This window comes from Manacus vitellinus, unplaced genomic scaffold (assembly GCF_001715985.3).
Source record: "Manacus vitellinus isolate BGI_N305 unplaced genomic scaffold, ASM171598v3 scaffold_60_pilon, whole genome shotgun sequence".
Taxonomy (NCBI): domain Eukaryota; kingdom Metazoa; phylum Chordata; class Aves; order Passeriformes; family Pipridae; genus Manacus; species Manacus vitellinus.
The window spans coordinates 2,593,037-2,605,240 of NW_021940687.1; the positions used below are offsets into that span (position 1 = coordinate 2,593,037).

The window sequence follows — 12,204 nt, forward strand, 5'->3', positions numbered from 1 at the left end:
GAACAGAGGTTCAGCCTGATAAGGCACTTCCTATTTGTACTATGTTTGCTTGGGAGTAGGAATTGCAGAGGGTAGAGCAGTAAAACTGAAGTCTTGTCCCTTCCCCTGCCTGTGGTGGGAGGTAATGCCATATGTCTCTTTGCAGCCTGGTTCCAAGTGTGTGGGTAGAAGTGTGAAAATGGATGGTGACTCCTCTAATATAATGTATATATTATATAAGGAAAGGCTGGGAAATTGGGATTGTTCAGCCTGGAGGAGAGAAGGTTTTGGGGAGACCTAACTGTGACCTTTCAGTACCTGAAGGGGCTCCAAGAGATCTATGGAGGGACTTGGTACATGGGCCTGGAGTGACAGGACAAGGGGGAATGGCTTCTCACTGCCAGACACCAGGATTAGATAGGATGTTGGGAAGAAATTGTTCCCTGTGAGAGTGGGGAGGCCCTGGCACAGGCTGCCCAGAGAAGCTGTGGCTGCCCCATCCCTGGGAGTGTCCAAGGCCAGGTTGGACAGGGCTTGGAGCAACCTGGGCTGGTGGAAGGTGTCCCTGCCCATGGCAGGATGTTGGAACGAGATGGTCTTTTAGGCCCCTTCCAACCCAAAACATTCTGTGATTCTATGACATGATGGAAAACAATTTTTTTGCTTGTGTGGGTAGAAAGGCCAGAAATGAGCTGAGTGTAAGACAGAGGTGCTGGGGATGTGGACACTTAAACATGCTGAACCTCTGTGCCTTTTCCTTACTGGGTTGTTTCAGGACAGTAAATTACTTGTGTTTTGGGTGAGCAATAAAAGTCTGGACTATAGAATGAAGCATAAAAGGGAGCAGCAGCTTGTTGATGCTTCTAAAGACTCTGCCATATCTGTAATTATTGCTTCCTCTACTTGAGCATGGTCATATGTGGCTTTTAAAGTGATCACATCAGATTTATTCTCAGGCTTAGCAGCAGCTGCTTTTTTCCACAAGAAAACTTTAGTGCTCTTTTTAGATGTTAGAGCAAGTGATTGAAATGAAGATGACTCTGAAGTGTCGGGCACTTGGAAGGATGTGAAACTGTATTAGCACTTAAGTTGCAAATAAACCTGCCTGCTCAGTTTCCATTGCCGGTGGAAGAGCCAAGCAAATGGCAGGCAAATGGAACACTGAGAAAGCTGTATCAGTAATGAAAGCACTTCACCTGAATGAAATCACAATTGATGTTATGAATGGAGTTGTCTAAAATGCTGGCTATACTTTTGCAGCTTTCCTATTTTTATTTTTTTTTTGTATCCATGAGATTCTGCAGCTTCGTTTCACTTTTTAAGGAGAACAAACCGCGGAATACATTTTCTAAAACCTCGCATCTTCTGTTCTTTTGAAGAGGCGAGAATGCTGCCAGTCAGGAATAACTCATTAAATTCGCGAGTCGCCTTTTTCTGCGGGTGGGTGAAGCCGCCTCAGGCTGAAAGGGCTGTTCTGCGCGATCTGTGCGTGTTTGCTATTACAAAAGTCGCACGCTACGTTAACATTTTTGTTTTTCAAATTGTCGTGAAAAGGCCAGGAGGAGGGGACGGGGCCGCTGGTGCTCCGTGCGCGGGGCCGGCCCCACCCGGGGAGGCGGTAACGGGACCCGGGGCAGCCCCGGGGGCTTCCGTCCGAGCCCCCCGGGGCTGCCCCGAAGGCTCCGTTACCGCCCCCCGGGTGCGGCCGAGCCCCGCCCCTGTAGGCCCCGCCCCCGGCAGCCCCCGCCCACACAGACCCCCCCTCCCCTGCCGGCAATGGGGACGCGCCGGCGCGGGGCGGGGCGTGGCCGGGCGCTGTGAGGCCGGTGCGCCGCGGGCGGCGGGCGGCGGCGGCGGGACGGGCCCGGCCCGCGTTTGAGGTGGCGAGGAGCGGGACCGTGATATGAACCGGATCGGACCGGACTGGATCGGACTGGACCGACCCGCACCACACAGCCGGCCTAGATGGGGGAGCGGGAGCTGAGGGGGAACGGGGGGGGGCTGTAGCGGCCCTGCCGGCGAGCGGCTCCCCAAGGCGGTGGCTCTTGCCCGCCCCGCCCTGCGCGTCCGCCGCTTCCGCCCGTGCCGCGCCGCCTGCGTGGGAGCCCGGCGGGGGAGGGGGACCGCGTCGTGTGCGGCCGAGCTCGCCGGCCCCCCGGGGACGGCGGGTGCGCTTCCCCGGGGCGCTGCCGGGACCTGGCCTAAGGCCGGGCGCGGTAGGTGGATGTGTGTGGGCGCCCGCGCCCCGGCACGGCCCTTCCCCTGCATACCGTCTCCCTGCGAAGGGACCCCCTCGGCTCATTCCCGCTCGCTCGCCCGCTCTCACGGCCGCTGCTCGGTCAGAGAAGTGTTCCTGAAGCACCGGTCCCCGCGTCCAGGTCCTTCCAGGCCGGCGTGTGGCTGCAGGGGAGAGCCGTGAGAGCCTTCACGGCCGTGTGGAGGGACGGGGGTCGGAGGGGAGTGTGGGGTCCGGGCGGCGCGGAGACGTGTCTCTGCTGTCACAGCGGGCCGCTCGGAGCCTCTGTGCCTCTTCTTTGCGGTGGGTGGGTTCCTGGTGCATCGGTGAGTGCCGGCTCGGTGTAGGGATGCTCGAGGGGCGGCCTGTTGCTTAGCGAGAAAGTTAAAAGAGGAAGGTTTGCTTCTGGTGGCTGAAGGGACCTGATCTGAGAGTACTTCCCTGCTGCTCCGTGCGTGCTCCTGCCATGCACAGGCAGTGGGGATCCCTTTGTATGGGAGGCAGGGATCACCCTGCTCACACTGGGCAGCAGGGAAAGTGGCCTTACTTCAGACCTGCCTTCTGCACGGGCGAGGGATGGACCATCATAGTGACCCTGTCACTGACTAAATCCACTGTGCTCAGAGGATTTCCTTTGAAAGCCCTTGGTATCATCCCTGGAAGTGTTCAAGGCCATGTTGGATGGGGTTGGAGCAACCTGATTTAGTGGGTGTCCCTGCTCATGGCAGGGGGTTGGAACAAGGTGGGCTTTAAGGTCCCTTCTAACCCCAGCCACTCTGTGTTTCTGTGATCTTGCATGTGCTCAGGTGTAAGCTACCTTTCCAGATTTGCTGCTAGATGAAAACACTGTCTTGCTTCTGAAAAATAAGTTTGTTCCATCCAAGCAGAAGATGAAACTCATTGTGACTTAAAAGCTATTTAAAATAGACGACAAAAAAAAAAGTACAAACATTTAAAAAATTATATACAGCTACCTAAATTTCCTAAGTTTTGTTTTATATGCTCCTTCACTTAGGACTGAAAGCAATAGGGAGCTGATATAAGTTTGATGCCTGATCCTAATTGATAGGAAATTATCAGGACAAGGACTAGGTGCAAACAAGTTCAGGGAGGGGCAACGAAGGAAGATTTTTATCTTAGAACCACTAATATTGTGGTAACGTTGCATTTCAGTTTCTCATTGGTGAGGCTGTGTTGTGGCTCGCCTGGGGCAGGAGGCTCTCAGTGCTGTGGGACAGTCTGCTCTGCCTGTAGAACCTCTTGATCTTCCTGGTGCTTGCAGCATGTCTCAGGCTTCACTGGTCCATTTTCTTCCTCCTTTCATGTAGTCAGCCCCTTGAACTGAAGTGTTTCTCAAACCATGGCACAACAGTTCTTGTCAGGAAGTGTCATATGTTGTCAGAGTACATAAAACATGATAGGTAACTCTGATTGGTGGTGAAACTGGAAATAGTGCTTGGCTTGGTTAACATTCCTCACACACTGGGTTTTGGAGGCAGTGGGAGCAGACGAGGCTATTTGGGGATTGTTAATAGTTATGCTGGCATTAGTAGGGTGTTCTGGCAGGGAATGGGATGTGGCATGGAGACATGCTCCCAGCTGCCACAGCAGGCAGGGCACAGCTCTTCTGAGGATCAGGCTTGCTTCTGCACATTGCATTTTCTGCCTAGTGCTTGTTAGGCCTTTAAAATCTGAATATGTACTGGCCAGGGTAAATATTTTTAGGAACGTGTCATCAGCAAGACACAAGGCCGAGCCCTTTTGAGTTCACTTTTTCTGTTACCACCTGTGGGGAAGGACTTTGACATCTGCAGTTTCTGTTTGAAATGACTTTGGTCTCTCCTGGCGGGTGACCAAAGCCAGTGAGAATACCCAGGAGCTCCTCATTAGTCCGGATTTGGGTGGCCTGCCTGCCTGCCTTGCCTTCAGGAAGCGGCTGGCTCCAGCTGGAGGGGAGGCTGCTCAGGCCTCTGCCAGGGGCTGCTCCGTGTTCTGCCTCGGCTGTCGCTGCCTGCATTTTTTTCCTTTTGGGTAACTGCAGTGCCTGTCCCTTCCAGGAGCTGTTTATTCAGAAGGGGATGAATGTGCTCACAAAGCACTAACTTTAAGAGCAGGTGGCTAATAAACAGCCTCGTGAGGAGTGTGACCGATCCTGGGCAGCTCCAGTTGCCCAGCAAAAATCTTACAGTGTGGTTACATGATAAGTACACAGTGTCGAGGGGATACAGATGACACTGAGGTCTGGTTTCTCTTCAGATCAGCACTTAGAGATGTAACCTGGGCACCTCTCTCTGCTGACTTTTGCTGTTAGGGTGATTTTAAAATTTCTGACCTAAAAGTTTTTCTCCTTGGCTGTGTGGCCACACAAACCAAGGAGTCCAGCAAAAGAATACGCACAAAACACTTTGAGAAAGAAACTTTCTGCTTATTTGTCACCCAAAGCTGGTAAGTTGGACACTGGGCAGTGTGTGCCCACTTTTATGTTGAGATCATCCTTCATACTGGATTCAATTTCGGATCCCTGAAGCACTTTCAGAGAAGAGAAAGGCAGCAGAGCTGGGGAAGGGTCTGGAGCCCAGCTCTGATGAGGAGCAGCTGAGGGAGCTGCAGGGCCTCAGCCTGGAGAAAAGGAGACTCAGGGGACCTTCTCACTCTACAACTCTCTGACTGGAGAGTGGAACCAGGTGGGGGTCAGGCTCTGCTCCCAGGCAACAAGGGACAGGACAAGGGGAAACGGCCTCAGATTGTGCCAGGGGAGGTTTAGATTGCACATTAGGGAAAATTTCTTCATTGAAGGAGTGGTGAGGTACTGGCATGGGCTGCCCAGGGCAGTTGTGGAGACCCCATCCCTGGAAGTGTCCAAAAGACATGTGGATGGGGCATCTGGGGACGTGGTTTAGTGATGGTGTTGGCAGTGGGGTTAATGGTTGGACTTGATGGTTTTTTCCAGCCCTTCTGTAATTATCACACGTGTAAGGTCAGCCAGGAGGTTGGAGACTCTCTGTGGTGGTCTCAGCTGTGCTGCTCAGGCAGCACTTGCAGAGGCCAAAAAAGCCTTGGGTGTGATTAGGTGGGAGGTGTCTGTCTACCCTCCTGGGATAAGTTTATCTGTACAGAGTCTGCAAATATAAAAATAAAATCCCTCATAATGTTAAAATGCACTGATCTGTAAGCTGGGAAGACATTTGACCAGACTCTCTGAGTGTAAGGATTGAAACCTAAATCACTCCCCGATAGTTTGTAAGGACATGTAAGGCTGGCTCCATTCAAATCCCTGGAGCAGGCTGTCTACCTACTTGCAGCACAGAGGGACAAAGGGCTGTTTTCATGAGCTGCCTCTCTCCTTTTCAGACACAGCAATAACCTAACACTGCCTTGGATTTTCTGTGCTGGGCTCGCCAAGTGAAGGCTGTCCCAGCTGCAGTACCCACGTAATTTGGATTGTTCAGACACAGTGTGGTATTTGGGTAATGCACCCAAAACCACCGAGGAGCCTCAGCCTTCCTGCTGAGCGCCTTGCACCTTGCTGCCAAATACTCTGTGCCAGGGGTGAGCGTGGGGCAGGGGCTGTGGTTTATCCTGAGCCCACATGCCTCACCTTCCATGTAGACCCTACTGCGACCCCTGGGCAAATATCACCACTGCTCCAGTGGCGTGGGAGAGCTGGGGAGAGCCGGGGAGAGCCGTGTGGGACTTGTTCCCCATGTCAAATTAAACATTTGCTCTGCACAACTGCCACCAAACCATGACAGCAAGACTCCTGCTGTAGGAGTTGGCCTAGTGGTTGGTCTAATGTTGGTCTATGTAATTGAGATTTTTGCCCACTGATTTAATCTGGGCAGGTTTGCTAATGAGATGAGGAACTGTTATCTGCAGCCAGTGCCTGATGAAGGCTCTGAGCTGCAGGCAGTTAAGGTTTTGTATGAGTCATCATTTAGGGGATGAAGAAAGTTAATTGTTCCTGTTACCTTGGGGTGTGGTCAGTGGGATGGTTGGGTACAGGTGAGAGGCACAGTTCTGCCTTACCCTTCACTGCCTGTCTGCAGTGCTCTTGCTGCTGGTGGTAGGGAGCCCAATCAGCAGGAAAACTCATCAGAAACTAAAATAACGTGTCAGAAGGGTGGAGGGCAGAGGTTTGAGTATCCTATTGCCTAACCATGTTTCTGAATGGTTATTTCTTCTTGCTACTTTTTCTTCCCAGTGTCTGGATTTTAATCGTAATAGAATGGTTTGGGTTGGAAGGGACCCTAAAGCTCATCTCATTCCACTCCCTGCTATGGGCAGGGACACCTTCCCCTAGACCAGGTTGCTCCAAACCCTGTCCAACCTGACCTTGAATACTTCTGTTTTTGACCAGAGTTTTGGTGTCCCGCTAGCAAAACCAATGACAAGGTTAAAGAGCCTTAAATAAGGATTTTGTGACAGTGCTTCAGTGGGTAGGATTTTCACACGGAAGAGATCTTTCAGGCTGTAACTGTCTGTTTTCTTCCATGTTTCTTTAGACTCTGCTCACTGTTGGAAGATGGGAGAGATAGAAGGAACATACAGAGTTCTGCAGACGCCGGGCTCTCGTTTGGGTGCCCAGAAGACCGCAGGAGTGAGCACCCTGGAGTCAGGACAGAACCTCTCCGCCGCCATGGCGTCGTCGCCTGCCAGAGCGCACGAGCGCGACCTCCCCGTCAGAATCAGGATGTTGGACAACACGGTGGAAGTGCTTGACATTGAGGTAGGAGAGATTTGCACCTGATTTCGAGTACACTGAGCCTCTGATGATGTAAAGCTCGCAAGGACGTGCCTCTGTGCAGAGCTGGGACGCTTTGAGGCGGTATCTGAATAAAGATTCCTGTCGGGATTTTACCTGCTCACAAGTAGTGAAATTAGTTGCACGGCTTGTTTTTTAAGGTCTTTTAAGTGTAACGTGTGTTTTGTGTTTTTAACTTCAAATATAAGCGCACACCGTAAGGAGAGTCTTTCACTGTTGTTTGCTCTGGGGGAACACCAACTGTCTCCTGCCAAGCTGTCCTTGCTTCCTGAGCCACATGCAGCTTTGTCAGTTTGGCAGCTGGGAGAGCAGAAGAGCTTTGCCTTAGTTACTGATTTATATTAACTATTTTAATGGTATGTATCCTCTTCAAGTAAACTTGCTCCTGTTTGAAAGCCTTTTCTTGCTGCCACGCTTTAGAAGGGAGACACCAAAGCAGTGTCAGTGTTTCTGGAAATTTTTTTTTAAAAGTGTGCTTGGGGAAATCTGCCATAAGACATACAAACCATGCTCAAACTGGGAGGATTCTGCCTTTAAAGAAATTTTTGTTCTTCCAGTTCTTGTTACATTTTCGGTGTTGACCTCAGTTTAATTCTAGCTGGCCTAAGATCTGTTGTCAGAAGATAACTGTTCTAGTGAAGGTACTCAGCTATCAGGTATCCTGTGTCTGTATCAAATCTGTGATCAGTAATTTATAATTAGCACTTGTAGAGTTAGTTTGTTGCATAGACTCAAAAGAGTTTTTTCCAAATGTGAAAAATATGCCTGTGGAGTTCTGAAGAAATAGTGGCTTTTGGGAATGTATTCTACAGATTCTGTCCAGCTGTTCAACTCTCAAACAAGGAATCTGCTTTTTTTTTGGTTTGTTTGTGAGGCTGTGCCTGTATCCTCCCACCTGAGCATGCAGAGGGGATTGCAAACCCACCTCAGGTACTGCACAGAAGACAAAAGCCCCTTTTTTTTGTCTTTAAATTATGTCATAATATATTTTAGGAAATCTGCTGACTTTGATTCTTTTGAAGGATGATTTTATTTATTTTTCCAGGTTGGTGTAGACGTTGGTGTTTTGATTTTTAAAAAAATCAAAAAACAAAACCCCAAGCAATACCCCCAGCCCTGTAATTTTGAAAATCAGTGCAAGGCCAGGCTGGATGAGGCTTTGAGCAACCTGTGTTATTGAGAGTGATGAGGAGAAGGGGTCAGCCTTGGGTCAGCCCCAGACTGTCGAGCACAAAAAACTCCAGAGTCAGCAGCTGTGGCATTAGAGTCCTACTAATACACTGCTTCCATGGCCTTTCATTTTTGTCTAAATGAGGTAGCAATGACAGCAAACAGGCATGAAGTAGTAAACTGTGACCCTCTGCCTCCTAATTTCTTTGGTGAGCTGATGGGATAGCAGGAACTGTTGGCTACTGTTTGTAATGGAAAATGCAAATTTTTCACTTGGGGATTGTGGGCAAGAGTTAGGAAATGGCAGCCACGTGGCTGAATAGGTGGTGTGAGCTAGCACAGTTTGTTATTTTAAAAATAATAAGAGAAATTGGTGATTAAGCAGCTGTCCTAGAGGGGTGGAGGTTCTGATTGCTGTGCCACTTGCCCTCTCCTCTTTGCTTTTGCAGTTTTTTTCATTGAGTGTAAAAACAGGAGGTGATGTTGGGGTTTGTGTTTGATTCAGGTCAGCAATAGTTAGTCAGTGCAATGGGACACAGGCCTTTCCCCTGGGCTGTTGGCACTGCCTGCTCAGGGAGGTGTAGCTGGTGGCAAAAGGTGGTTTTGTGTTTTGGTTTTTTTTCCCCCTGTTCCAGTAATTTTCTCTTCTATAAGAACAAATGGCAAATGACTTTTTACTGGGAAAAGTGATGTGGCAGTGGAAGAGCCTGACTGGGCACGGGGTCAGCTCCTGGAGGGGCCCTTCCCTGTGCAGCATGGTGGGGAAGCTGGTGCAGGAGCCTTGTTTATTGCCTTGCTGCCTAAAATGAGCCACAGCAGCATTTTTAACCATATGGGATACACAGAATAGCCACAGTAACAGCTTAATCCATGCAGCTTTTCCTTGTCTTCCCCTCCTTTCTCCATGATGTGTTTAAAACATTTGCTTCTCTCCTGACAGGAGTTGGTGGGTGCTCTCATTGGTGTACCTAGAACAGTGTGTTAAAAGTTCAGTATAGCTACATTCCACCACCTTTTGTCTAAAATCCACTGTCTCTCTCCCCTCTCTCCATCTGTATTGTATGGTTTGCTTTCTAGCTGGGAATTTTATTAATCAGTAAGAGGGAATTATTCTTTAAAGTATGCTGGAGCAGAGCTCTTCTTCAAGGAATCTGATTTGAATATTAGGGGGTGGAGAAATGCTCAGTGTTTTCTGGAGTTTAAAAAACTGAAAACGGGCTATTTATGGTTTCTCTTTTCCCTCCCAAAACAGAAAAGAAAATGAAATATATCCATCCAAAGCCAGGATGCAATATTCATAATTTTCATGGGTTGGGTTTTTTTCCCCTTTTACAACCAGCTTGTTTAGTCAGCTCAAATTTTGCATTTGCCATGTCACAGGGTGCCTGGCCTCTTCCCTCCAAACTAAGTCTGTCTGAAGGGTGGTTGTGCAGACTATGAGGTGAATGATCAGAAAATTCAATTTAGTTCCGACTGTGGGCACACTTCAAAGTAATCATGGTTTTGCAGTAGAAGTTCTGCCAGCTTTCCAGATTTTCTGAAGAGATTAAACTTGGAGGCCTTTGATCAGTGCAAAAATATGGCAGGCTCTTAAGTAGAAGGGCCTGGGTTGGGTTGAATTCCCCAAAATGTCATTTAATGAAATTGCTGCCATAACGTGATGTTTAATAGTTGGTCTGTATGTTGTTCCTTATGTAGGAAATATGTGTTATATGGGAAATTCTCTTATATGAATTATACTCTATGCTATGAGGAAGTGCCCTGGAAAAAGAAGTTTAGATTTTTATGCTTCTAGTTTACCGAATTGTTTGGGGAGAACTTGGCACCTCTTCAATGGCATGTGCTTCCTCTTCTCCTTCTGCTTGAACATCAAATATAATTTGGGACTGAAAAATACTTTTTCATTATATTATAGTAGATTGCTTTTCTCTATTTCACCTGTCGGAGAATGAATTCTGTAGAACTGTAATAGCTGTCATAAAATCATAGCATGGATCTTAGCTCTCAGCAGATCCAGGCAGGTCTGACTGCCTGCTCTACTCAATGGGAAAATTTAAACTGGGATGTTTTTTTTCTTTCATGCTATTCTTTTTGGGTTGTTTTGAGCCCAGAAGTCTGGGTGGGTTTTTTTTCTTTTTTTGTTTTTTTTTTAATTTAATGAAGTAATGATGTGCTGCATCCCTGGGGTGCTGTGTGATGTGTCCCTCTCCCTGTGACACCAGTGGATTCCTGACAGGGAGATGTTCCACTCCACTGCTGTTCTTGAGAACAGGCTAGTTAGATAAGAGTACACTTTAATTCCCCTCTTTATTGTCTTATTAAGTATTGTCCTCTCACTGATCATGTCTACTTTGGTGTTTACTGATGTACCTTACGAAACTATTACATTACTACAAAATTGAAGTGCCTTATTCCATGCTGAGCTGAAAACAAGGACTCAGTGATTACTCTGATAGAGATACTGTCTTTGCTGGCCACTTATATGACTCTTCCTTGGCTTATTTAAATTTATAAATTGCATTATTATAAGTGCAAGGCTACTTTCCATCCTTAAGTTTGGAGTGGAACAGAATAACTGTGGTTATTCTGGTTTCTGTGCAGTTTGCAGTTATCTGTGACTGAAAAGGTGCCATGAAAGTGGCTCCCCCTTGGATGCCTGTTGCTCCTGACCAGCCATGAGCAGCCCCGAAATCAGAAGCTGGGCTGGGACTGCAGGAGGGTTTTGGGATGGCAGAGGGAGTACCCTGACTGCAATGTGCTTCCCATGGTTTGGAGGGTGTGTTTCCCACCTGTGCAGGCTGCAAAGCGCCACTCCCAGCGACTGCTCACGGCGGCCTTCGTGCCCCAGGAACTTCGGTGGGCGTGATGCGAAAAGGATGCACCTTAAAAAGCTGCTGTGGAGCAGTTTTGAGTAAGAAACATCTATGTGACAAACTGAGATGGCACTGTGGGCACTGAGGAGCACTGCCTGTGTGCCGTGGTGAGCCCCAGCGGGATGGGCAGCTGCCGGTGGCTCTGGGGTGTAACCGCGCTCTGGCACTCGCTGCCCTCCCGCCTCTGCCTCGCTCTCCCTGCGCCTGCTGAGACCTTCCTTCCACTGCTGAGACCTTCCTTCCACTGCTGAGACCTTCCTTCCACTGCTGAGACCTTCCTTCCACTGCTGAGACCTTCCTTCCACTGCTGAGACCTTCCTTCCACGAAGCTCTTCCCCTCTGTGCTGTGAAAGTATTAACAGCTTAAATATGTGGGGGAGCGGAGGGACGGGCTGCTGTTGAATCCTATTAAGTGCTGTGCTGGAGGAACTGAGGTGCTGTTGGTCAGCTCAGTGTTTTTCTTCCCTGGCCAGGAAGAAATAGTCAAAATTCCAGAAAGAATCATAGCCAGATGTTTGTCATTGCTTTGGTTTGACGCTCCTAAATATGGCAAATAAGCTGCCTTAGGACTTATTTTTGTCTGACCTCAGAAGAGAAAGTTAGTAATTCACTATTTTAAATTTGGAGTTATTACAGGGTTTAAAAAGAAGGTAACTGCAACTTTGCAATTTGTGTACTTTTTGATTCGACTGTATATTTTTTAGACCTGTTATTTTGGGGGAGGGGGGCTTGACTTTTTTGATGCTATGTAGGAATGTGGTATTGGGTGGGGAAAGGTGAAACCGCAGCCATTTTGTTGACAGACATTTGGGGGGTGTGTTTTGTTAATTTGTGGTTGTTTTTTTTTTTCTTTTAGGGAATATGTGAACTTAAATTGTGTAATAAACCCATTTTATTATTTTACAGTTCTCTTGACACTAAGTGTCCCATTATGTGTAAAGAAAATTGAATTATGCTGCAGCAAAGGAGAAACAATCTGAATATTCCTCTACAAAAAGTTGTTTATGTGCACATGTTGTAACTTAAAACGCAGAAACCATTTCAGAAAATGGTCAGGTGTTATCACAGTCCTATGCCATTTAGTCAGAACAACTGTAGGAAATGCTGTATTAAAAAAAAAAGGTGGTCCACTGGAACCCTTTTTTGGCTGTGGGTGACATTCAGATTTGTTTCCACAGATAGGT

The 12,204-nt window shown here is 48.2% G+C and overlaps 1 protein-coding gene across 5 annotated transcripts in view; it reads left to right on the top strand.

Annotated features, from left to right (window-relative positions):
* Positions 1-2,338: 2,338 nt before the first annotated feature.
* The window catches only part of FARP2 (FERM, ARH/RhoGEF and pleckstrin domain protein 2), a 71,156-nt gene continuing 61,290 nt past the window's right edge, over positions 2,339-12,204 (top strand). For 4 of the 5 annotated variants that reach the window (XM_018083132.1, XM_018083135.1, XM_018083133.1 and 1 more), the window contains exon 1: positions 6,654-6,941. In XM_018083132.1, coding sequence (XP_017938621.1) covers positions 6,738-6,941 — 204 coding nt within the window. In that variant the 5' untranslated portion in view covers positions 6,654-6,737. Of the gene's footprint in view, positions 2,358-6,653; positions 6,942-12,204 lie in introns of those variants that run through there. The other variant, XM_018083131.1, reaches the window with a different exon arrangement.